Genomic DNA, 26,192 nt, shown 5'->3' on the forward strand with positions numbered 1-26,192 from the left:
TTTATGAGACGTCATCTATACCCCGTAATCAACAGTCATAGTCTGTAATCAACAGTCATACCCCGTAATCAACAGTCATACCCTGTCATACCACGTTTCCTGTGTATATTGGTGTATGTAGAACACGGAATTATTACCCATATTTGTGCCGTAAATTTTCAACATGGCGCAAATATCAACCGCAATTTCTGACTTTGTACTAAGTGCAGTTTCATTTTATGGTGCGAGCTTCCTTGCCAGGAGTTATGTACATGCTGCAATTGGTTTTTTGTTGATAGCATTTGCTGCAGGCTCAGGAGCAATCCGCTTTCTTGACATTGTATCAAGTAAAAAAATGATCACTGAATTACACGACAAAGCATCATGGTTTGCAGCTATTCTTGGTAAGTCAAAGGTTCGTTTGTTTCCTGGTCTATTTTATCATTGATATGTGCAATATTTACTACTTTGTTAGGAATTCCACTTATTGCAACGTCATTTTGTGTCAAGTACGGAGTAAAGAATTATTTAAATATACACTTAATAAGTTCTACATTTGGAATTATTCTCTCATCACTGTTCCCAAAACTGAAAGATGTGTGTACTCAATGTGTTTCAACATTAGCAATGTTTCATATCATGATATTGAGTTTTCAAGTTAAAAACATAGTTGCAATTGCTGCTGTCATTCTCTATGTGATTGCAGTTGTAGTGTTTGGAACTTCTGGGAACATGATGGGATATCGTAATGTTGATATCTTTCATTATATTTTAGTTCTAGCAAATTATACTTTTATTAAAGCTTTGATGAAATATTAAAGCTTAATGTCTTAATATTCCACCCACAAACACTCATTAATAAATATTTTGTAAAGAACTTTGTAAAATATAGTGTTTCATACTTCCAATAAAATAGAATGTTTTTACTGTCAAATTTTTAAAATACAACTCTGATGCTTTACAATGCCAATAAAACATATTTTTACCATTAAACTTAGTAACTCTATTATTATGACTTTCCTAAAAACATGACAAGCCTTACTGGTACAATTCTTGCAGCAAGAAGTTTATTCATGTCAATATTTTTTGATATGGGTAAATTATGCTCAAGAGATTCTGTACTGTCTTGAGTAAATTCATGTTGAAATATCGTAGGTTCAATATCAACATCTCCTAATGGACTTCTTACAAATACAAACTTCACAAATATATCACTCCTTGTTGAGAGAATTAGCTGAAAAGTGAAACTGCGTGTTACACAATTTTCATTACCCACAATTTGAGACTTAACCATCCAATCTTTTCCAAATGAAGAAAAACGAGTACTTTGATAATACAACTGAGGAAGGTAATCATCTGACCTTCGTGGTTGTAGTTGGAGATCTATGAAATTAAGTGCAATAAAGCTGAAAAAAACAAGTAACTTAAGAGATATATTACTAAATATCTTACCATGTATGCATGTTTTACCATAGGAAAGAAGGGCAAATAATGACCGATACAAGTCTAATCTGTTCTCTTCTTTTCTTGATAACTTTTCCAGTCCTTCCATGATTTCAAAGCCGGTCTTTCTTGCTTCTGCACATTTTCCTTCATGTTCAGTAACAAACTGTGCAGCACCTTGCCAAACACATCCTATTTTCTTGTATTTACATGAGACCACTCTTTGAAAATAGAGTGAAATATACTAGGGACAAATACAACAAATATTAAATCAATATCATAGAATGCTCACCTTTTAACACATTGTTCATTTTCATGTTTGTCAACGTAAAATCGTGGGAGCAACTCATTGCAAAACTTGCATTCTATTGGTAATTCTGACACAGCCTTTTCAACAGCTAAGTTACGTATACATAGTGATTCTGTAATATCAGTTCGACAATTTGGACAAGATGCCATTTCATTTCTCAATCTAGCATCAGCTAAGAGATGGCTAAGACAACCCACACACATTAGATGACCATTTGCACACTAATAAAAGAAAGTTCATCTTACGTTAATGTTTAGTAAAGTATACCCTCCGAACCTGCAGGCTGTACATTGTAACATCATTAAACATCATTGGAAATGTACATTTTTCTAGTTTATCAACCTGTTTACAGGTGAAAAAATCACAAATATTATAGACTTCGTTAAACGATTCTTGCCTAAATGTTTTCTTTCAGCAAGTTGATTAAAATAATAAGTTATTTGGTTGGATTAATCTTGTCTTTTGACAAAACAATAAAAATATATATCTTACTTGAAGAATCGAGCTTTTTGGAAGATCCAAACAAACTGTACATCTAAGGACTAGAGATAAACGTTTCTCAAGCTTCTCAAATGCAGCATCCGAGCCTGACGTCTCACCAGTTTGCAATTCTTGATCACTGTTCGACGTCAAACAGACTTTTTTAGCGACTGGTTCACTGCAATCTTCGTTCCTATTTACATTCATGAGTATTCAGAATTTACACAACTTCTGTCAGTTGTGTCCTTTGCTTTGTTTACAAATTATACATGCTATTGTTAAGTCATCGCCGAAAAAAGATGACGTAATTTTTACATTGACCAATTAAAATACGACCACATTCATATTGCATCACATGGCATTGTGACGCAAATTATTATAATTTATATTACTTTCAATTCAAAGTTGTTCGTCATGGTCAGACAGAGTCCTGTACATCCACATGCAATGATCTTGAAACAGAATTATAGAGTAATGATTGTCACCATTCAGATAAAATCCATGCCGCAGGTCTCTCCATGTAACTGGACTGTCACTAAAACCCCATATTGTGACATTCAACCAAGGGATATCAGGGTTTTTTTTCAGTAGATCTCTGAAAGAAACATGGTTTTAGAAACAAGAATGCATGAAAATCCAATGTGAATACAATACCTTGCAAACTTAAGCACATTTTGAACACTATGAGATGAAATAAAGCCAATCCATGTGGAAAGAACAACCTGTTGACAAGAATTTGGTTCTGGAGATGATAATGTGTTTAAGTAACTATCTGGTGATGATTGTGAGCTAAAAATGAGATAAAACAAAATGAAGTAATTCATTACATAACTTGAAATGCCAATACAACTTACCAATCAACATTACATAGAACACATCCCAACCATTCATGAAATTCCAAGTAATTACACGTAGCAGAAATGTCAAAGAATGACTCATCATGAAATGAAATAGTTGGAACATCAATATTATTAAAGTTTTCTACATAGTGTTCACAATGAAATGGCTGTGAAATTATGCCACGTGATTTGAGGTATGATTGTAACTTCTCACCATATTCACTTTCTGCAAAAATGATGTAATTATGTTAACTGCTTTCAATAAACAAATTGAATTTACTCAAAAAATTCTTCATATTTACTATCATCAATTGATCTCTCCGAAAACAAAAATTCAAACTTCAATCCTGTTTTTTGAAATGCTTTTAAAACCCTCTGGTAAAATTTCTTGCTTGGTTCAAAGTAGGACTCATTAACATCAATTACAACATCTAAATAATTTGATAAAAATAACCAAGATCAATGAAATCAAACAAGACCAAAATTAACCCACTAATTACAAATTGCACTACCAAATTTTGGATTATTCTTGAATGGAGATGGTTTTCCCTGGAGACCAAGGCATTCATATGTATCTTTTGTCAATGAAAGCCAAATAATACCTAGAAAGAAAAAATAAATTTGGTTACAAATACCATAAAAGAAGAGAACTTTGATTTATTCAATAAGGTATAAAGTAACCACAAAAAATTACATTATGCATTTAAAAGATACTATGACCTGTTGGTAATAAAGCAACACAATCCTCTGTATCAATCTTAGTTTTATAACTGAGAGCACTCACTACGCCTAAACAGAGAAAATACATAGCATAAAACACTTTTGTTCAATATAAATTGACAATGATGAAATAATTTATTTACCTCTCCTAAGAAATTGGGACAAAAATTTTGGATTGATAATTTCCAAAAGGGTTGTAACAGCAAGGCAGCATGATTCTGAGAACAGAGATGACTCTGAGATTTGATTCACAAATTTCTGCTTGGATAATGTTGGCACAAGTAGCCCAATCTTTAGGAAACAAAGTGAAATGAATATCTTGTCACAGAGTTGAAATATATAATAGTTCTCATTCATCGCAACAGATGTGAAATGCAAGATAATTTTTAATTACTCTATAAAACTTACAGAAAAATTGAAATGGTGGTCTAAAATTCTTTTAAGAAATTTGTTCTCATCTTCTTTACCAAAAAACTTCTCAAACGTCATTCGTCTTTTTGCAATATTTCCCGCCATATTTGAAATACTGATAAAAATCATCACGTGATATATACAAGTTTAAAAATTAGTAATCCAGGAACATTAATATAGAAAAATAAAAGTTTCTATATATTTACAACTAAAGAAAAAGAACAGATTGAGAAGAACTACAAATAACACCAACTTATGAAAATAAGTAATCCTGAAATCACCTTATAATGAATACTACTGTGAACAAAGAAAAACGAGTCCAAATAACACAAGTCTGACTTGCTTGTCCAGCTTCTTTTTATGCCCAATTAAGTTTGCATCAGTTTTCAAAAAGCTTACAATGTGTCCACCATCGACTGAATTTGTCGGTGAGGTCTATATTACAGTGAGTGACGAACCAGACATTAATGAATGGTAGACTGAACACCAAAGTATCTTTTGCAGTTTTCGTCCTCTATTCAAGTCACTGTTCAAGTACATAAATGTCTTTGTTCGCTTTCATAAGTCAAGAAATATAACACACTCTATTACCGCTTTTTAATTAGCAACGATTAGTTAAAAGATAAGAATGGAAACAAAGGGAGTCATTTACAGGTGAGTGCAAATAGCAAGAATAAATTTCCTTTTCTATTTTTTGGGGAAAAAGGATGAAAATGGAAATGTGGTGTGCGGTCGTTTGCAGACGATGATAAAAAAGCATTACACAGCTGAATTACGGAATACTAATCTCTTATATGGATTGTAGACAGAATGAATTGGTCTAAAGGAATACTTCTATTTAGATGGGGAACGATGAATTTTATTGTTCACTTGAAGAGAAGCCGGCTCTTCTTTCTTCGAGTGGATCGGGAATCCAACCCAATAACCATACAATCCTCGCTGCAGGTCCCAGGCATGGCCACCCTTTTTTGTTGTTCTTTAGAGTGATTCTCTAAAGATGAGGGAAACCGGCGTATCGCCGGAGGAAAACCCTCAGAGATCCAACAAGCTACGAAAGCCGGTCGATGGATACACATTACTAGAGATCACCTCATCTATTTTTACCTGTTATCTTTACAAAAAAGGACATTTACTCATAATTTTAAGGCCTTAATTATGCTTACAGGATTTAATTAGACTGCCTTTATCTTTACAAGGTTGTTTAAAAGAGGTGATTTATAGGCAATATGCATCCTTCAAAAAAAACCCGAAACCAGCTCCATTTTTTACGTCTTTTTTAGACGTACGCCATTTTTTACGCCATTTTTACACCGCTTTCAGCTGCAGCATTTTTTCCTATGCGCATCCTTAACTAAACCCTGTTGATCAGTGGCATGAAATAACCGATTTGAACATAAACCTATGAACTGCTTCAAAATCTCATAAAAACATACCTTTGAACGATGAGACACCTGTAAAGCAACGTTAGTACCCGAGCCGAAAGGGAACCTAATGAATAGGGAACCGCCTCCCTGGGCCCTCATACATTACCAAACGGCGTGCCAGCCAATCCTTCTTGTGTCCAACACTCGATCACCTAGGTACCAATTTGGCACCGTTTACTATTATTCCTACCTGGAACTACACTAAATGTATCGAATTAGGTCGCCTCTCTATCAAATCATCTTCCATGCATAAAATAGATGAAGACGTTCGACTTGATTTCGAGACGAGCAAACCCGATTCATCATGAATAAAATTATCTTCCGGCTCTGACTTATGTTACTTCAAGTTAAATAACAGCGAGTGATTTAACTTGGACATGCCACTGCCATATAACATTGATTTTGCTAGCTGTTTAGCAAAAACAATGCCGGGTTTCATGCACCTATTCTGTTTTGCTGTTTATTAGACCAATAAGACATTGTTTGTTGTATATTCCTCTTGATGATGCAAATCACTCATTTTTTTATACAAAAATTTGTTTTAAACATGTTGACTTGTAGCTATTTTTTCTTTTTCCCATGTTTGAGAGACATTTTAAGTTTTGCATGGTTCAAAATTTAAACAATTCAAAGGTTAAAAGTGTTGATTCTGATGAAGCATCATCAAGCAAGAATATTTCTGACTTTTATAATTTTAAATAAATTTAATTTGCGCTAAGCGGTTTGCATGCCAGATTGCACCATGTTTCAGACCGAAATTTTCTTTTTTGTAAAATGCTATCTATGATTCGGATTTCGAAATTTTTTAGCGCGCTTTAATTCGCGCATTTAGATTTTTAATGTTTATTTATAGAATCGTGAATACTAGAATTGAATACAACTTTTTATGAACTAATACACACGACCAAAACTCAAAGAAACCCATGCTTATTTCTTTGAACTGAGGATCGTGTATCCTGGTGATCAAATGTTGTACACCGTTTTTGCTGTTTTAAGAACATCTTAGCTTCAATGATAAACTTACTTTGCACGATATCGGCAATATAAGATGTATCATTATTTGCAGGAGCCGGAGACTGCAAGATCTGCGCCATGCACAAAACTGAAAAAAAAACACCAACAGGAATTAAAAGAACTACTAACTTTGTCATATAACTCAGCCAATGTTCAGTCATCTTCCTGTTAGTACTGATCACCAGGATTTTAACTAAAACACCACAAACCTAAAACGTCGTATTCAGTCTTCATTCGTAGATTAAGGTAATCCTCCTCAAATGATAAATCCCCAGGATTTATACCATTAAGTCCACGACAATGACGATGTTTATCCACAAAAAAACGATGATAGAAATCCATAATATTAACCATAACGTAATCCACGACAGCCTTGTGTCAATTTACGATGACAATGATTGTGATCAACGACAACTTTGATTTAATCCGCCACAAATATGATGTAGTATATGAGTATAATGTGCCACCGTTGTATTCTTTCATAACTACAAAACAAATGAAAAGTTTTAAGGTAACACAAAATTCTTCAACATTTACGTTTAAAACCGTTATGGGCAAAAATGTGACATAATACCCGTTATTAATGATGCACTGAGAGCTCATCATCGAACTCCAATAATCTTAAATTTTACTGTGAAAACTTATGAATTCTCTGTAGCTTAACACTATTCAGTGCGAGAAAGTTCTTGCAAGACAAAATGTTACCAACAAATAACATTACACACTTGTAGACGTAGATTTACCGGGCTAGTATAGTCTTCAAAAGGAATACTGGTGTCATTATTCCCTGACGTTTCGACAACCTTAGCGGCAGTCATCTTCAGGTTCAAGTGACAAGTGAATATGGGAAGTGAGAAGTACACGTTTACCTCTCGCTTCAAATTGAACTCTGAAGATGACTGCAGCTAAAGTTGTTGAAACGTCAGAGTCAACATTAACATCAACACCTTAGTTAGCAAATTCAAGTGTCAAATACTACTCACCTATATTTAATTTTCCACGTAGTGTTGGGATCTATACCATTGATTGTTTTAATGTTCCCATCATACAACGTTACACCCGTCTTGTCTTGATTCATAATTGGACTAACCACCATAATTTATGAAATTAGGTGTGCGTTTTGAACCCATGTTCGTGTAACACAATGTCAAATTGTTTTTGAAGTCAAATAGCAAAATTTTTTTTAACTCTAAGCCAATGTTTGATTATTTTCCTGTTAGTGTTGATCAAATGGACATTAGAGCATTGCTTTTGAAACGTCATCGTCAGTCTTCATTCGTAGATTAACGTAATATAACCCAAGATTAGTTTGACAAGATCCACGACAACCACCATGTAATCCACGAAAGCCACGATATAATCCATGAAAGCCATGATAAGATCCACGAAAGCCACGATATAATCCACGAAAGCCATGATATAATCCATGAAAGCCATGATAAGATCCATGAAAGCCACGATATAATCCATGAAAGCCATGATAAGATCCACGAAAGCCACGATATAATCCACGAAAGCCATGATAAGATTCACGAAAGCCACGATGTAATCCACGAAAGCCACGAAAAAATCCACGACGACCAGAATGCATTTCACAACTACCATGTTGTAATTGATATAATAAACCACCATTGTATTGGTCCTTCGCTACAAAACAATTAGATTCAAAAGATTCAAAATAACACGAAGGTCTTTCAAAGTAACAAAAATAGCGTTGTATTCGATAAAAAAGCCTCTTGACAAAGTCCATGGCTTTTTCAAATTCTGTGTCATCTTATCCCAAATATAGCCTAACTAAAGACTCTAATACAACAACTCAAATTGTACTTGGGAGATTCTTAAAAGTTAAACGTTGAGCAATCTTTATCCACGAATTGCCAACTCATCATGTAAGAAGCTTTGCAGAAACTTCAGATAGTGATCAAGTACAAACGATATTTACAAAAAAAAACGTGAATACCTGTAGATTCGTCGTCATAGGCAACAAACTGCCTCTCCTAAACGTTCAGCAGTGGAGAAGGTGGTTTTGTTTAAAACAAATCTCTGAAATTAAAAATTATCAAAATATTATTACATTTATCTACCTGAAACGACCACTTGTTACCTTACTAACAGGTTTATTCCTGTCAATAACCACTTACCAAAATACTTGTGATGTGCATAGCAGCGTGGTCATTCCGAAAGATGATTTGTTTCCATAAAGAATTTGAAGTTTACCATAACTGTTAGAAAACTTTCACACAATGTCATCATTCGTACTTTCATCATTCAGGATATTTCAGCATAAGAAACCACAATTGAACAAAGCCAAATAACTTGCGTTATCATATGCATGCTTTTTCTCTGAAATTCAGTGGCACAAATCTAAGTCAATTTTAGTGATAAGACCGTACATCAAATAATTTTAATCTTACCTGACATCCATTCTTCGCTTTGCACCGGATGCAGCATCTCTAGAGATTTACTTGTGCACACTTGGTCAAAAGTCACATGCAAGTAAAAACAACGACAAAGACAACTTTTCAAAGCTAGGCTATTCATGCATGTTTGTCTAAATTAAGTTGGGCAATAACATATTGAGTTTAAGGTAAGTTATAAAAGACAATTAAATCATGCCAATCACGTTAGAAAATGCAACCCACAAATAGAAAGCAATAAGTACTAAAGGTTACATCTGCCACAAGAAGTCTTCAAACGTCATGCATGAGGTAAAGTGTCGTGCAACGTGTTTACAAATATTGTTATAGAGCTCGTGAAATCTATATCTTCTATCAGTTTATCTTATTTTTTCCCACATGATTGCTGTCATCTGTTTTGCATTACTTCATCTTAGTTTTCTTCACAAGATTCGTATGGTGACACTTTCTATTGCTAGTGCCATTTCGATTGTTTTGTCTTGAACAATTACATCTTATTTGTTTAATAAGATTGCTGTCATCTTTGTCTTTGATTTCCTTGTTTGATTCTTTTTTTAATATTTTTCATTCGATCTTACACCTCATGCATTAATGACGCTCACACAAAAGAAACGCTAAAAAACAGCGAACGTTGCTGACCTCTTAAGTATCGTTCATCATCCCTTACAACGGAGCAATGCGCTTCAAAGAATTAATAAAGCACCTCAACAACGGAAGACGCTGCGCGCGCTGGCATTCGATGAAGCACCTCGACAACGGAAGACGCTGCGCGCGCTGGCATTCGATGAAGCACCTCGACAACGGAAGACGCTGCGCGCGCTGGCATTCGATGAAGCACCTCGACAACGGAAGACGCTGCGCGCGCTGGCATTCGATGAAGCACCTCGACAACGGAAGACGCTGCGCGCGCTGGCATTCGATGAAGCACCTCGACAACGGAAGACGCTGCGCGCGCTGGCATTCGATGAAGCACCTCGACAACGGAAGACGCTGCGCGCGCTGGCATTCGATGAAGCACCTCGACAACGGAAGACGCTGCGCGCTGGCATTCGATGAAGCACCTCGACAACGGAGGACGCTGCGCGCGCTTGCATTCGATGAAGCATCTCAACAACGGAAGACGCTGCGCGCGCTGGCATTCGATGAAGCACCTCGACAACGGAAGACGCTGCGCGCGCTTGCATTCGATGAAGCACCTCGACAACGGAAGACGCTGCGCGCGCTTGCATTCGATGAAGCACCTCAACAACGGAAGACGCTGCGCGCGCTGCAAAAGTCGATGAAGCACCTCAACAACGGAAGACGCTGCGCTTGAAAGAAAAGATTAAGGACCGCAACAAAGGAAGACGCTGCACATGCACTTATAGATGAAGCATCTCAGCTATAGAAGACATTGCACTTGAGTTGATGAACGTCCCAAACAACGAAAGTTCTGATCTTTTGTGCATTCCTAAATGGCACACTCTCGTGTTTTCTTGTTCTAGTTCTAGAATTTTCTTGTGCTAGTGAACTTGCGGTTATCAAAGTAATCTCTTTGATGTAATGTTAACTCTTCAATGGCTTTCTTTACTGTTCTCGACATCTTGCAATAATACTTGAACCTTTTTTTTTCATAAAGATATTTACAACAATATTTATAACTTACTAGGAAATAGTGGGCAAATGAAGACTTCAAGTGGCTGACGTAAGGAAATATATAATATTTACTTTTGTTTCGAGAATAAATTTCTTCCAATGAATTGTTTCTTTTGATATCTTACAAATTTCAAAAGAAAGTCGTATAGACTTCTTTGTTTGCTTTTGAACGTCGATTTCATATTAATCGTTCACAACAATAATTTTAACTCATTGACTAATAATCCTTACCCTAAACTCAGCAGCAGTTAGTTTTTGTAAACTATACATTTACATTTGTTTCATGAGTAGATTTTTTTGCAGTGAATGATTCTTTAGATATTTTATAAATTTCAAAAGAACGAAGTCGTATGGACTTCTTTATATACATGCCATTAAATGTCGACTTCAGACAGGTCGTTCACAACAATTGTCATTGACTTGCATATTTAACCAAAATTGTAGGCAAATGAAAACTTCAAGCTTCAAGTGTATAGACAAGGACAATATGTACAAAACATGTATTTTTGTTTCACGAAGAGATTTTTTTCAGTGAAAGTTTCTTTTGACATCTTACACATTTCAAAAAAAAAGAAAGTCTTATAGACTTCTTTATACAAATGCCATTGAATGCTGATTTCGAACAGATCGTTCACAACATTTGACATTGACTTATATAATCTTACTTAATCAAAACTGTAGGTAATGATAACTTCAAGCTGCCTGTGTATGAACAAATACAACATCCACACAATATTTATTTTTGTTTCATGAGTAGATTTTCAGTTTCAACGAATGTTTCTTTTGATATTATACAGACTTCAAAAGAAGAAGTCTTATAGGCTTCTTTATGAACGAATGAACGACAGATCGTTACAATATTTTTGACTTATAGTCCAATCATTCTTATCCAAAACTTATGAAGAGAGGAGAATTTTTGAATGTATGCACAAGAAAATCCCTAAAAATACTCTCAGTCTGATTATTTTTTTCATTTGAGTATCCTAACAATTCAAATTAAACGTTATGAGATTCTGGTTTTTACCCATTTGACGGTGTACAATCTTTATAACAAAAATTCATCAAAAGCGTTTTCATTGTGCGTAAGAACATGAAATAAACAGCTCTAAAACAAATAAGGCAATCAGTGAAAGTTTGAATGATTCTGAGTTTCCTACCTTTTTTCTCCTTAGTTCATTTTCAATTGTTTCCATAACTATTTGTTTTAATTGTTTCACATTTCCACTTTAGGATACGAGTTTGGTTGCTGTGCTCTTGATTGCTCATTGTAAAGTTTCAGCAGAATATTAGCTTCTATTCCTATATAGAATGTAAACAAGTCTGTTGGCAAAATGCTTTAAAAACAGTCAATAACTTTTCATCGAGAACTGTGCTAAAATCCGACACTCTTCAATGCCTACACATTTAAATACATTTATTCTAATGTTACAGAGAAAATTTTTCTCTGTATCCCATTCCACATTTAAATAATTTTAGATATTTTTGGTCAAAAACTGTTTTTTTATAATCAAGCTGGTTAGTTTTGCATAATTCGTACCCAGTTTTTCATTTCACGCGGAACAAAAAAGGCGGCAATTTAATTGAAAGTCCAACGTCCAACATTTTCATCTTTTCAAATGTCTTCAAAATTTTTGTTGAAAAATAGACTTTTTACCGACAAAAATCAACCACAAGGGATAAAAAAGACCCTGCTTATCTCCATTTTGCCATATTGTACATTTTCACCTAGTATTTGTTCAAATTTTTGTGTTGAAACGAGAAAAATGTGCGTCGCACAAGTTCTTCGCTGAAAATATATCGATTAACAAATACATGCTAAAAGTAAGGCTATTCAACAAAATTTCGTTTCGAAACACTCCATACACTAGCAAAAGGCGACAGACTAAAAGTAAAATCGAAAGAAAGACACTGAAACATAGAAAACTTGTCGTTTTTACACTGACAAGGTCCTCGTGCAAAGCAAACAGACCGAGGAAGACAGGCACGCGGCACGCCAAATTGCATAAAAATAGCCTACGAATTGATTTACAAGTCAAACAATACATAACCAAACATCAAACAAGGCTTTTGCCATCGAATTTATCGACATTTGGAGTACTTCTTTGAATAATTTATAAAAATTCCACTAACCCACCTTTCGTTTCCTTCTCGAGTCGCGGGGCATCTAGCTGTGAGTGAATTGTGAAAAGTGATTGACGTGATCATTTGGTGCGCAGATTTCATTGGTTGATTTCAATGAGATTCTGGCAATTTTATTTCGAGTTCTGATTGGCTAAAATATGAAGTAAAATCTTAGCGGAATGAGATGGTTTTTTGTGCTTTATTTCCACATCTTTCTTTAAAATGAAGATACAAGTGATGTAATCTCTTACGAGTGGATCTTCTGGCTATACCAAAAATGGAGTATCCTGCACTCATATTTTTTTATGAATTTACTTATTGAAAAACGATGTTTCAAAATGTCTCGAAAAAACATGGCAGATATAAAACTTATCTAGACGTCTGTTGAAAAACATTTCTTTATTCGATGTGTTAGGTCATTCTCTACTGCACTATTTACCCATATAAAACCGAGAATTCCAAAGCATTTTACGAATATCTCCGAGAATCCTGAACGTGAAATTATTACCTTGGAAACGTACAACCACAACAATGGTTGACGAGACTTCGTTGCCGAAGACTTTTTTGTCAGACGTTTTTGAGACTCTGTTTTGTGCAAATGGTGAAAATATTCAAGAAAATTCAGGAAACTCTTGTAATAGCAAAGAATTCGAACGTGGTTGGACTTTAGACGACAGAAATAAAAACGACGTTGCGCGTGACGGCCAAACTAGTTACATCAATTGTACGTCAAAGATTTGTGGACGAATTAAAAAGCCTTCAAAAAAACATAAAACTCACAAAGAAGCCATAGATTGCACTAAGATTACAAAGTTTACAAACACAGGTACCCTTTCATACGAGATGTCTTCATGGAGAAGAATAATTGATACAAAATCATTCAACTATATTGAAAGAAAACATCCATTATTATTAAAGAGACAAGCATTGATTCAACAACGTTCTTCCTTGATCCTGCTACGATGTTTGATAGGTATTTAAAAAAATTTCTGCGACAACAGCGAGCATATTGTGAGCTACGTGACTTCACACTACAACAAAGTAATTGCTCCAAAGACGAGAAGATACGAGCCATACGACCACTTGTAAATATTGAATTTCAGGAACGTCAGAACAGTCTTATGAAATTACCCGAAGCAGTTAATAGCCTCAAAAATAATCTTCTGATACCGCCAATCACTGTAATTAAAAAGCACCTTTCAGTAGAACCAAAGAATCTTCCTTCAACAAGATGGAAGTCATTGTATAGACAGAAAGATGAGCGTTGTAGTCAGATGAATGATTTGATGAAACCTACCAAGTCATTACTCATGCCAATTGAAACTGTTGAAGAAAATAACAAACAAAAACTTAACTGGTTTCCCATCTCTGTTTCACCTTGCCTATTAAAGGCAACAAGACAATGAAATGAGAAAAATTACAATGGTTATGATTCACGACGAATGATTGCTTTGTTTTATAATCTAATTTTAAACTAAACTAGGGGTTGAAGTGTGAAAACTCACCAAATTTTTATTACCACTCATCTTCCAGCTTCTTATTTTAAGAGCACAGACAATGCAATGAGTCTTAATAGCACAAAAATTAATAACTTTGCACAGCAGTTGAAATACAATAATGAAAGTTTGCTGCTCATTGTAAATATAAAATAATTACCAATAAAATATTAACAATAATTACATTTTATCAAGGTGAATATTTTCACTATTAAATAACAAATAATTGTAGACAGTTTTGTTTATTCTATTAAGAATTTTGTGTTTGAGCGATGTCTTCCATCAAATTATACTCGGTTGCAATGGATATAACATCTTTGGATGAGTTGATAAAATCACTCCAAGGAAGAAATGTTTGAGTCTGTCCATCTGTAGAGTTATTATTGTTGATATGAGGGAAGTTTTCGTCCAAGTTTAATGAAGGAAGACGGGTTTGTGTCTCATTATCCACAGAAAATATTTCATCTAAAAATGTCTTAGTTTGAGTTCCACATTCATTTGTAGAAGTGTATAGTTCAAGATAAGACTCAAGTGTTTGTGTTTCATTGTCTTCAAACAAAGGGAAACTTTCTAATGCCAAATTTAAGTTTGTCTGTGTTTGTGAATGGGTCACCTCTTTATAATCATCCAATGGAAAATCCACATCAAAGTCAAATCCATGACTAAAATCATCTTTGGTTTGAGTCTGTTTACAAATAGCCATATCTTCCAGATCAAATGGTCCTATTGCTTTTCTTTCTACATCTTTAGGTTGAATGTCTGTTGTTGATATGGAACCATTTTTCTGTTGCAAAGTATCATATGAGCAACATGTTTGCATTGTTTGAGTTTCAGCATCAACTAAAGTAAGCTTTGATTTTAAAGCTTTGTCATTAACTGCAGGTATAGTTCTCATTAGTAAAGAGGAACTACCCATTCTCACATTGAACAAACTTTGCTGCACTTCTACAACATTTCTATAACTCAACAGAGAAGAAATGATAGAAAATAATTAAGATGCAACTTTATAGGTAAGTAATTGATTTTATATTTTTGTCATGGTAAACTTACTTTTTGTACAATTTTGGAACATCATGGTCATTACGACGTGCATGTGTCAACAATGATGTACGACAGTTAAACTGTAAACCACATGAGCATGTAAAAATCATTCCACAAGTCTTCTCGTGTCGTACACAAACATCATTTCGACCAAATTTCTTGTCACATTTCTTACAAGAAAATTTCTTTTCACCGTGAACAATCATGTAGTGCTAAAACAAAAAATATAACACACACATGATACATCATACATACTTGTTCATGGTTTTGAAGGAAAAATTTAAAGAAAATAAACATTCTGTAAGATTACCAAATGCATTATTTGCCACCGTTATAACGATGGCGTCATTTGCAAAACTTTCAAAATTTCAGCTATTTTACTTTCTCTTTCTGTCTTTCATAAAATTGATGTACACAACACAATTGGATGCAATATTATTTCGTAGACTAAAAATTATTACATTATTAATATACAGTTCAAATACCTGTTTAACATGAGCTAAGCGATTAAAGTATTTTCCTGAGTTTCTTCCACGAATACAAGCAGCAACTGGACAACAATAGACTGACTTCTTTTTCCACACTTTTTGAGAAGATTTCTTTCTTTCAAACACTTCATATCCATCTTCTCTGATTTTATGTCTCTTAACTAAGTGCATTCTTAGCGCTGATGTACTTGGCAGGATCTTAGAACAGCCATTTAAGGGACAAGATATATTAGTTTCAACAGAAATTAGGTTTTTAATATCAGGACAAATGACTTCTCTTTCTTCGGAATTCTCCGCCATGATTGTCGCCATCAGTTAGCCAGGGCCTGGGTCTAGTTTGCCAATTCAACTCAATCTAAGGAAAAACTATAAATGGACATGGTAAATGTTGTTTATTATAAAAAACTTTTACACTTATTTTTTATTTTAATCTTCATTTTGTAAATAGATTTGTCTATTTAATTTTTTAATCTGTAAATGTGCAATTTCAACGATTTCTTCTCAGAAAACCAATAAAAAATTGGTTTAACTAACAGAGAGGGTGTATTATAGTTAAAACATAAAAATCTCAGAGAAACAGGATTCCCATTCTAATAAAAAGGTCAACATCAAGAATGCCAAAAGACTGGATTAAAAAAAGGGAAATATTAATCTGTCCTATTACCTCTATGTACTTGAAAAGTAGAAATAATTTTTCCAATATTCAATATATTTTACATGTTCTGGAAACTAAACAAAAACTTCTTCAGCTAGGATATTATATTCTAACGAAAAACAAATATTTATACAGGTAAAGGTTTCCCTTCATAATCAGATTCATCCTGGAGTCCCTTAAGTCCCTCTGGTAGTGTAGTATCTTCAACGTCAGAACCAGTCCCTTCAACAAACTCTTCATAAGTGGTATTTTCTTTGAAAGGTCTTCGACCTAACAGCTCAATCATATCCTCTCGATTGAGAACCTCTTGACTAAGTAATCTCTGAGCAACCTACAATGCCACACGAAACTTAGGGAAAGAGCAATGACAGTATTACGAAAGACAAACATAGAAAAAAAAATTAAAATAAGACGCCAGTTTAGATAAAAGACAAAATCAGAAAATTTTTCACTGACACTAAAAATAGCGACAATTTTTATCATTAACAATCCTTTTCATTCAAACTCAACCTACTTTTTCAACATGAAGTTTATGTTTCAATAAAAGTTCCGTCGTTCTTTCATGAGCAGTTTTAATCAAATCACGAACTTGTTCATCAATAAGTTGAGCTGTAGCTTCACTATATGGTTTTTCAAACGTTGGTTCACCATCACGAGGTGTATCAAATGAGACATTACCAATCCTTTCATTCATACCAAATGTCGCAACCTTTTTAAACACAACGAAAGAACGCAAGTTTTACATCCCAAGGAAAAAACATTTGTTGTTGGGGGGGAAATGATTTTTCACCTTAATTTACCTGAGCGTATGCACTTTTTGTGACTTTCGAGAGATCATCCTGAGCGCCTGTTGTAATTCTACCAAAGAATATCTCCTCAGAAACTCTTCCTCCTAAAGTCATGCACATGCGATCTAACAACTAAAATGGAAAGCAAACAACAAAAGCCGTTTTTGGCGTCAATTTAACATGGAAATTACGTTGAAAAAGAAATAAAATACCTGTTCCTTTGTATAAAGATATTGTTCCTTGGGTAAATACTGAGCATAACCCAGTCCTTTTCCACGTGGGATGATAGATACCTGAAAGAAGAAAGTTACAAATTAAGAGAATAATTGATAGCACGCAACAAAAATCTGCTGTATTTTTATTTTACCTTTAAAAGTGGGTCAGCGTGTTCAAGAAACCATCCAGCAACAGCGTGACCAGCTTCGTGATAAGCAACAGTTTTCTTTTCTTCAGGTTGAAGAACCTGAGTTTTCTTTTCAAGACCTTTAATTATGAGATTACTAGTGATGTTCACATCTCTCTATATAAGGTTTTCACCATGGTAACATATCTTACCGGCAATAACTCTCTCGACAGCTTGTTCAAAATGCTTAACTTCAACTTTTGGTGAAAGATAACGTGCTGCAATCAAAGCAGCTTCATTGCATACATTTGCAATGTCTGCACCTAGATATAAAATCATTATTTTAACCGAGAACAAATACCAACAAATTTATCCTTGAGAATATTCTGGTTACCTGTAAAACCAGGTGTTAGAGCTGCCATTCTACGACCCACCGTGTCAATATCAACATCAGTTTTCAATGGCTTTAAGTGAACTTTGAAAATGGATAGTCTGAAATTGAAATATTCAGTCACGAAAACAAATACTTACTTTGTGAACTCATGAAGTCTTTGTGTAAACGCACCTTCCTTTAATATCAGGTGGAGGGAGAGTAATTTGTCGATCAAAACGACCAGGTCGTAAAAGTGCTGGGTCTAGGACGTCTGCACGATTAGTTCCAGCCAAAACTACAACATTTGTTGTTGATGTAAAACCTGACAAAACAACCATTTTTAAATATTTGTACTTCATGAATGCATAAATTATCCGTCCATAACATTACCGTCCATTTCGACAAGCAGTTGATTCAAAGTATTTTCTCTTTCATCATGTCCACCAAACTGACCACCTTTACCACGGGCTCGACCAACACCATCAATCTCATCAATAAAAATGATACATGGAGAATTTTCCTAGCTTGAGCAAAAAGATCTCTCACGCGTGCTGGACCAACACCAACAAACATTTCAAGAAATTCTGAACCAGATATACTGAGGAATGGAACACCTGATTCACCAGCAACAGCTTTGGCTAGGAGAGTCTTGCCTGTTCCAGGTGGACCTGTGAGGATTGCCCCCTAAATTCAGGCATGCAAATTATAGTTTCTCAGTAACGTAGAGTAAGCAATATCAAATAAGCAACTCAAACCTTTGGAATACGAGCTCCAAGTTCATGATATTGTTGTGGATTCTTTAGGAAGTTCACGAATTCCATAATCTCAAGTTTGGCCTCTTCACAGCCAGCAACATCATTGAATCTGAATTTCACATTTGTTTCTTTATTATAAAACTTTGCTTTAGATTCATCCATTCCAAATATACCCTAAATTGCAATAACTTGATGTCAGAATAACTGTAATTAAATCATTGTTAATTGCTACATTTGAATGATTCTTCTCACCCCAGGTCTTCTTGAAACATTTGACACGACGTGTGAAATACAAAAATGCCCCAATGATGAGGATTGTTGGAGTCAGTCTGAATAGTTGCTTCCTAAGAAATAAAAGTTTCTGGTTAATGCATTTATATTTTTAGCATGGTGTACAACAAAAGCTAACTAACATCCATTCAAACTCCATGGAATATGTTACAGGAAGCCATTGTGAAGAATCAATGCCCATTTCTTTCTGAACTTCTTCCAAATGTCTCTCAAAATTTTCAACACTGCCAATGTTGAATGAAATGGAACTCTAATTGATAAAATAACTTAGTTTTTTAAATAAATTGGAAGTTAACTCTTAGAAATGGCTTTCAATGATAATAACTTACATTAAATGGATCACCTTTCAGGTAGACACGAACAAAACTTTTATTGACAACAATGAGTTTTTCAACCTAAACAGAAAAGGATTTAAAACAAATTTTCACAAATAAGAAAAATGATGTGAAAGGTGAACATACCTCTCCTTTTGCTAAATAATTAGTTCTAAATTCTTGCCAATTTATCTCTTTTGAATATCCCCCAGAACTCAACATTAACCATCCAGCTCCTACACTGACTGCAATACCTAACCACAAATACTGTTGTGGATTTTCATATATATCTCGCCACCATTCACTACCATTTCCTTCTGGCTTTTTTGGAGAGCCACCTGAGTTTCCATCTTTGCCACCTGATGAGCCTGAAATTCATACCATGTAATGACTTGTTGTTTATGAGGAAAGATTTAAGGTTTCAGTGAAATGAAATGAGAGGCACAAAAACGTATGTGGCTTTCCTAATAATTATAGCTTTCAAACAAAGATTTTTATCATAAATAAATAAACAAGGCAGAAGAAACTACTACACAGAACTTTGAAATCCTGATGGTTACTAAATTATCATTTACTGCTATCTTATGTTGATTACCTTGCCTTGGTTGTGTTTTGTGCGACTTGGAAGCATTGGGGAAAAATTTTTCAAAGCCTGAAAAGTAAGAATTAAAAAAAAATTTATCATGCCAAAGTTATAAAGGTATTAGGATAAAATTCATAACAATTTTTAGTCAGAATTTCGTGACATCCACGTCAGGCAACAAAATTACAAAATAAGTTGATTAATAATTACATTATCATCCAACATTATTGAACATCACTTTACCTTTAGGTGGCTTGGAATGTCTTAAAGATTGAGCAATTTTGCACCCACTGCAATACTCTGTAGAAACAGCGTAAACAATAAAAATTACACAGCATTATGCAAGAAAGTGAGGACGACTGTAGAGCATTGTTTTAATATTAAACTTACATTTCGAGTAAAAAGTAAAAAATGACGAGGTGTCACAAGCGTTTTCAAGGTCGACAGCATTATTCACAACTGAATATAACTAGTATCACAAACGTGAAAGGTTTTAGAGAAAAAATCTTTTCATTTAACGATAAATGTCATTTTCAAGCTTGCTATAACATTCATTGCTGGCATCATAACATTGCATAAGCAATGACGTCATAAGATTAGTGTTTGTTCCAGTCTCTTGTGTAGCCATCGCAAATGAAATTTTCAATATATTAAATACATGCATTTATATTAATTTTAAAGTCAAAATATAATTTACTATTTTAAGCCTTATTTATCGTAATTTAAAACTTTCATTCATCGACAACAAGTTGACATTGTGATGTAAAAATTCTCTTTGTTTTCCTCATCGACTGGATTTCTTTAGGTGTAAAGTTGTAACCACGACATATAACTTTAACGATTGTGTTGTCCTATAAGAAAGCAGGACGTTTTTAAATAATTTTTCCACGACAATAATACTGCAAGTGAACTTACTGCCTCTAAATGTTCAATTAATGTAGGAGATAAGAAAGAATCGTATTTAGCTGTGGAGGAGATGTTTATAGTTTCAACATATTTTACAGCACGCAGGATATTCGAAAGTATCTTGCAGGACATAATGTTGAATGAAACATCAATAAATCGAAGTCTCCTAAGGTCTAAAATAAATATTTGACAAAAGTAAGCAACGTTGATGAAAGCAAAATGAAAAAGTACTTTTGAATAGGTCATACTTTGAATTGCTTCTGTTAAAGTACTTCGTTGATGAAATGAGCAATCACCAAGGGAAGTAGAAGAAAGGCCTAAAACTTGTAGTTGAGGAGCACTGCAGAGTAAGGAAGCAAGGTCAGATGATCCAAGATCAGAAATCGTATTAAACGAAAGATCTAACTCCTTAAGATTTGACCATGAATGACAAACCTAATACGTAGATAGTTTAATTAACAAACACCTCTAACTTATATCATATATTTTAACAGAACCTATTTACCTCATCATCTGAGTTCATTGTCGCAGCCAAATGGTGCAAACCTTTATGTGTAATGCCGTTACAGGATAGTACAAGGGACGAGAGGTTAGGAAACGAGGATAAACAAGACACAAAAAATTCAACACCTTTATCACCTGAAACAGTTAAAAAACGACGACAAATAAAAGAAAAGATGACAGAGGCTGTTATCTTTTCATTGTCTCTACAGGGAAGCATTGTATATTGATCGTACGTAAAAACTAATATTTCCAAATAACTTTGAAGACAAAAATTAACACTTACCCATTCTGTTTCCCGGTAAAGAGAGTCTAACCAAGGATTCATGACATTGCAGACAGCGAAATAATGGTTGCAGTGAAGACGAAGTTAAAGATTTGTCTTTGAATTCAACGTTGGACAAATGGTCATTTTTATCCAAAACGTCAACAATAACAGGAGAAATATCTATAAAATCATCAAAACAAAATGCAAGTTAAATGATAAATTTATGATTTCGAAGTTTAAAGGTCTTGCTGTACGGAATTTATGTATTTCTAATCATGTTTGAGAAACATTCATTTCATAACATTTCTTCCATGTAAAACGGAAGGAAATTATTTGATGTACCTTTGTTCAACATGGAACACGCCTCTCTGTAACGTTGAGATAATGGAGCCAACTGCCAGCTTTCTACAGTCGCATTCACCAACTCATTATTAGAGAGTACATCAACGATAAAGTCATGTGACGATAGAGTTGCACCTTCAGTTGTACAAAGTGATAAACAGGGTTTCAATCCCGTGGCTGAATGATACCGAAATACTGCCTGGTTTACGAGAAAGTATGTTAAGTATATATAAAATTTAAAACTGAATAAAAACAAAAGCATAAAATATTACCTGCTCAGCCAACCATTTTATAGTTTTACGTTGAGGATCATTTGGACATGGTATAAGAAATGTTCTCTTGTTGACTTTAACACGAATTCTCATTGGTGGATTAGAGGAAACAGGAACACCATGAAATGATGAAGATTTTCTCGGGCTAGAAACATCTTCTAAAAAATCATCGTGCGATGAAAGACCACTGACCACATTAAGACGTGATTGACGTAACCTAGGTTTACTTCTTGTTTGAGATGTACTATGCGTCGGTTTAGTATTTCCATTTACACGTTTATTTGTATCATGTGAGTAATGAGAGTGAGAGCGCATGCTCAGTATGTTTCCTGAACGTTTACGTTTACCAGATTTGATTGGGTAATCATGAATGAGCCAGTTGTCGATATCATTAGTAAGATACTCTTCTTCAGAAATCAATGCTGGTTCAAATACTTCATTATCTTGTCTTTGTGTTGATCCTGTGACTGGATCCAAGTATTTAGACGCTGAACTAACTGAGCTGAGATCAATGGCTTCTCTTGAAGAATTATTCGCAGGTGTTCCTCTTTCTGAAGTTGTGTTTTTGTGCAAGTTATTATTCGTAACTGACGATGAATAGCAAGATGAGTTTCTTTCTAGGAAAATCGAAGACGAAGGAGAATCATTCATGGAATTACAATTAAATTCTTCTTCATCTATATTCAACAAATCGCACGATGTTTCCGTAAAATCCATGTTATCTTGGTAAACTCCACATTTTGGTTGTGTCAAAACAATCTTATCACTACAGGAGTTTAACTCTTCATCACTACAGGCGTTTAATTCTTCGTCACTAACTAGAACATTTGCTTTGCGTTTTTTTTCATTGAGTTCTAAAGTATTCTTTCTTTGAGATTTATGATTTTTAACGTGTCTAGAAATTATTTCTTGGGATGATTCCGAATCACTATCATCAAAGATGAGCATTTTGTCTCGTCGTCTCGTTGATGATGTTTCTTTTGCATCTCCTATAGAACTGTTCGCATTTTGAAGGATATGAATAAGTTGATTTAGTGTATCTACCGTGTCTTCTGTATCTTCATCATCAGAATCTTTATCTTCAAGAGTAGATAAGACAAGATTAAAAGGAGTTTTACCATCATTGTTACATTTGCTTACACATGCTCCTCTCTCAACGAGTAATTTTACAACATCAACATGTCCATTTTGAGCAGCATCATGTAATGGCGTCATACCACGACAATGAGCTCCCCCTGGATCATTAATATCAGCACCTTCATCAAGGAGAAGCTCAACTATAGCCAAATTACCATGGTTACATGCTTCGTGAAGGGGTTGCCAACCGCAATAGTCACGTGAATGAACACTTACACCTTTATTTATGCTTGTCTTGGCAAGATTATAGTCACCTCGAATGGCTGCGACATGTAACCTGGTTTCACCTTAGGAAAAAAGAAAAAGGAGGATAGTGTAAATAACTTTTATATATGATTTGAGTGTACCACTTCCACTTTGAAGGACATTTCCTTTTGAAAGGAATTTAGGCAAAATGAAGGAAATTTGAAAGAAAGGAAAACGTGAAGAAAATTTTGCCAGTCAAGAAAGTTTTTCGAATTTTAGGAAAAAAAGGATTTTTTGGTTTGGTTTTAAAATTGAAATCACTGGCTGAGTATGACATTAGCGAATTATAAAAGTATTATATTATCATAAATGACAGTTGATCACCTTTCTCGTTGCGTTTCATTGAGTTAACATGACGTCGTCCTAATTTTACAATAGATGAAGATTTTTCATACTCCTCTTCATCATCAGAATCTGATAATTCCATTTCTTCTTGAATCAACATTTCACCATATTCATCATCGTCCTCCCAACGTTGAGATCTTTCTGATTCACTATCGTCTTCAATAATCTCAATACCTAAACAAGCAACGACATAAAGCATTAAGGAGCACTCACAGGGCAAGAAAAAATAGACTTTAACGAAAATTTCTTCAGTACATTACATTCTTTAGATTCATAGTCATTTCCATCTTCTTTCATCTTCAAACATTTCAGTAACTTTAACACTCGTTGTTCCCTGTTGCTGTTAGAACATTTTCTTGCACATTTTAAGGCATTATTGTAGGCCATTTCAATGTCCTCATAACTATCCCCAGCCATTTCAGAAACATTTGCAATATTACACCAAGTATCACATTGTTCTAGTTCTTCTCCTGTCCGCAATAAGAGTTCTTTGTGAAAATATTCCTTTGCTTTGTCAAATTGTTTATTGTCTAAATAAGATTGAGCAAGCGATACACAAATAACTGCCTTTTCTGTCTTAGATAAATCTAACTTTTCACTTAATTCCAATTGTTTGTGATAGTTATCAATTGCCTTGTCAAAACAGTTTACACTGCAATAAACATCACCAAGTTCTTCATGGACTTTCATTTTTATATTGTCATCTTTCTTGTGCGTGAGTTTGTCTAAAAGTCTTGAACCTTTTATAGCTCTGATTAAATTACTCCTTAATTCATCAACCATTGTTCCATTTTTCGTTGTTTTATAACATTTCTTTAAAATATTCTTTGCAGCTTTAAAGTCTCCTAGGTGTAGCAACATCTTTGCCATTTGAACAAGAGTATCAATTTCTTCAAATTTAATTCCCTGATGCTTGGCTACATTTCTTGCATGTTCAAAACATTGTAATGCTTGTGCTGGCAAGTTCTCTGCAATTTTAATTTCACCAAGGGAGAAATGACAGCGATATTCTGTGTCCTTGAGATTTTGATTAACTGCGATAGTTAATGATTTCTCAATATATTTCATTGCTTTTTTTTGATTATGAAGATTTGAATTGACAAGACCAAGATTTAGATAAAGTCTTGCTTTCATTTCAAGAAGTTCCTTTTCTTTTACTGTATCTTCAAGTTTATTGCAAATTGATAAACTGTCCACGAAAGCCGATTGAGCCTCTAACATTTCTGAACTGGTTGTTGCAGACTGAAATAAAGTTCTACCAATTGTTGCCAAAGCTCGCTGCTCTTCAACAAGATTCTCACATTTCCTTGAAAGCTATTATCAATAGACAAAATTTAAGAATATTTCAACATTTAACAGAGATGACATCAACTTATCTCAATATGATGCAAGGTATAGCATAATATTGAAAAATATTGCATGCTTATATTTGTACAGCAATGTTAAGCAGATAATAACAGCACAAAAGTTTAGTATATAACTTGTTATAACAATCCCTAATATAGGTGATGATAATAGTAAATATACATTCACATATGTCTGTTGATGATGTAACGCTTGTTTGAAATCCTTTAGTTCACATAGACATTCCCCAATCTTTCGATGTGCAATGGCAACCGATATGTCATCATTAAGACGCTCCGATACATGCAACTCCATTTTGTGTTCTTCAATTGCATCTTCATACAGTCCTAAAAGAAGATAAAATATATAAAATATGTACACAGGATACAAGTGGGTATGGGGGACTAGGGGGATACTCTTACTATATTCGGCCAAATGTTCCCCACACACATTATACAGCTTGGCAAGTTCAGCAAGATCATTATTTCCACGAGCTTTCTGCTTTTCTTTCTCTAAAACTATTTTTTTTTACAGGATAAGATATTTTATCACAGTATCCAGCACAATACGAAATGACATTTTTCCCAAAATAGTTTTAAAAGCAACTAGCCTTTTAACTTTTTCTTTAATTCCCCATCCATTGGTAGAAATTGTTTCTTTCATACAAAATTCATCTGTTGAAACTTTTGAACAGTTAATAATAGAATATTAAAATATACTATTGACGTGCATGTTATCTTTCCCGCGTAATTAGATTTTACGTCAATTTCCGGATTTGTACGAAGATGCGACGATGAGTCTGGCCTTGGTGTGGTCGTTAATTTGTTTAATTTTTTTCAAGCACATCTGGGAAGATCATTCAAAGTTAGTATTGATTTCCTGTAGTACATTGCATACAACATGAAAATTAT

The 26,192-nt window shown here is 34.3% G+C and overlaps 7 protein-coding genes across 8 annotated transcripts; 1 reads left to right on the forward strand and 6 right to left on the reverse strand.

The window, feature by feature from the left end:
• Window positions 1-138: 138 nt before the first annotated feature.
• LOC124437425 lies at window positions 139-972 on the forward strand. Its single transcript, XM_046987402.1, has 2 exons — window positions 139-383; window positions 455-972. The coding sequence occupies exons 1-2, from the start codon at window positions 164-166 to the stop codon at window positions 796-798; spliced, it is 564 nt and encodes a 187-aa protein (XP_046843358.1). The 5' UTR covers window positions 139-163; the 3' UTR covers window positions 799-972.
• On the reverse strand, window positions 888-2,489 carry LOC124437420 (cysteine and histidine-rich protein 1-B-like). Its single transcript, XM_046987397.1, has 4 exons — window positions 2,225-2,489; window positions 1,715-1,953; window positions 1,432-1,643; window positions 888-1,362 (listed from the first exon to the last, which is right to left on the reverse strand). Exons 1-4 carry the CDS (start codon window positions 2,417-2,419, stop codon window positions 989-991), a joined length of 1,020 nt encoding a protein of 339 aa, XP_046843353.1. The 5' UTR covers window positions 2,420-2,489; the 3' UTR covers window positions 888-988.
• Window positions 2,490-2,552: 63 nt separating this feature from the next.
• On the reverse strand, window positions 2,553-4,276 carry LOC124437419 (ribonuclease P protein subunit p40-like). Its single transcript, XM_046987395.1, has 8 exons — window positions 4,180-4,276; window positions 3,915-4,062; window positions 3,772-3,840; window positions 3,564-3,653; window positions 3,354-3,482; window positions 3,067-3,277; window positions 2,867-3,001; window positions 2,553-2,807 (listed from the first exon to the last, which is right to left on the reverse strand). The coding sequence occupies exons 1-8, from the start codon at window positions 4,258-4,260 to the stop codon at window positions 2,612-2,614; spliced, it is 1,059 nt and encodes a 352-aa protein (XP_046843351.1). The 5' UTR covers window positions 4,261-4,276; the 3' UTR covers window positions 2,553-2,611.
• Window positions 4,277-7,857: 3,581 nt separating this feature from the next.
• On the reverse strand, window positions 7,858-9,071 carry LOC124437033 (nucleolar protein 3-like). The gene is made up of 2 exons (XM_046987043.1): window positions 9,035-9,071; window positions 7,858-8,267 (listed from the first exon to the last, which is right to left on the reverse strand). Exons 1-2 carry the CDS (start codon window positions 9,069-9,071, stop codon window positions 7,858-7,860), a joined length of 447 nt encoding a protein of 148 aa, XP_046842999.1.
• Window positions 9,072-14,279: 5,208 nt separating this feature from the next.
• On the reverse strand, window positions 14,280-16,145 carry LOC124436488. 2 transcript variants are annotated; one of them, XM_046986417.1, is made up of 3 exons: window positions 15,816-16,145; window positions 15,340-15,542; window positions 14,280-15,245 (listed from the first exon to the last, which is right to left on the reverse strand). In XM_046986417.1, exons 1-3 carry the CDS (start codon window positions 16,128-16,130, stop codon window positions 14,540-14,542), a joined length of 1,224 nt encoding a protein of 407 aa, XP_046842373.1. In that variant the 5' UTR covers window positions 16,131-16,145; the 3' UTR covers window positions 14,280-14,539. The 2 variants fall into 2 exon arrangements, with proteins under 2 accessions (XP_046842373.1, XP_046842372.1); XM_046986416.1 differs by having other exon boundaries at window positions 14,280-15,251.
• A 299-nt stretch (window positions 16,146-16,444) lies between these two features.
• LOC124437034 (AFG3-like protein 2) lies at window positions 16,445-20,548 on the reverse strand. The gene is given in 18 exon segments (XM_046987044.1): window positions 16,445-16,804; window positions 16,988-17,182; window positions 17,274-17,393; window positions 17,474-17,554; window positions 17,629-17,744; window positions 17,817-17,927; window positions 17,999-18,096; window positions 18,170-18,299; window positions 18,368-18,496; window positions 18,499-18,661; window positions 18,733-18,906; window positions 18,965-19,076; window positions 19,146-19,273; window positions 19,353-19,418; window positions 19,485-19,705; window positions 19,933-19,989; window positions 20,164-20,220; window positions 20,440-20,548. Coding segments are annotated over 18 exon segments (2,271 nt in total). The 3' UTR covers window positions 16,445-16,600.
• On the reverse strand, window positions 20,412-26,140 carry LOC124436487 (tonsoku-like protein). The gene is made up of 12 exons (XM_046986415.1): window positions 25,892-26,140; window positions 25,704-25,799; window positions 25,465-25,628; window positions 24,198-25,251; window positions 23,917-24,111; window positions 22,210-23,633; window positions 21,938-22,136; window positions 21,614-21,775; window positions 21,332-21,465; window positions 21,075-21,261; window positions 20,836-20,999; window positions 20,412-20,771 (listed from the first exon to the last, which is right to left on the reverse strand). Exons 1-12 carry the CDS (start codon window positions 25,920-25,922, stop codon window positions 20,652-20,654), a joined length of 3,930 nt encoding a protein of 1,309 aa, XP_046842371.1. The 5' UTR covers window positions 25,923-26,140; the 3' UTR covers window positions 20,412-20,651.
• Between the last annotated feature and the right edge of the window lie 52 nt (window positions 26,141-26,192).

Source organism: Xenia sp. Carnegie-2017, unplaced genomic scaffold, assembly GCF_021976095.1.
Source record: "Xenia sp. Carnegie-2017 unplaced genomic scaffold, XeniaSp_v1 HiC_scaffold_16, whole genome shotgun sequence".
In the NCBI taxonomy this organism is placed as follows: domain Eukaryota; kingdom Metazoa; phylum Cnidaria; class Anthozoa; order Malacalcyonacea; family Xeniidae; genus Xenia; species Xenia sp. Carnegie-2017.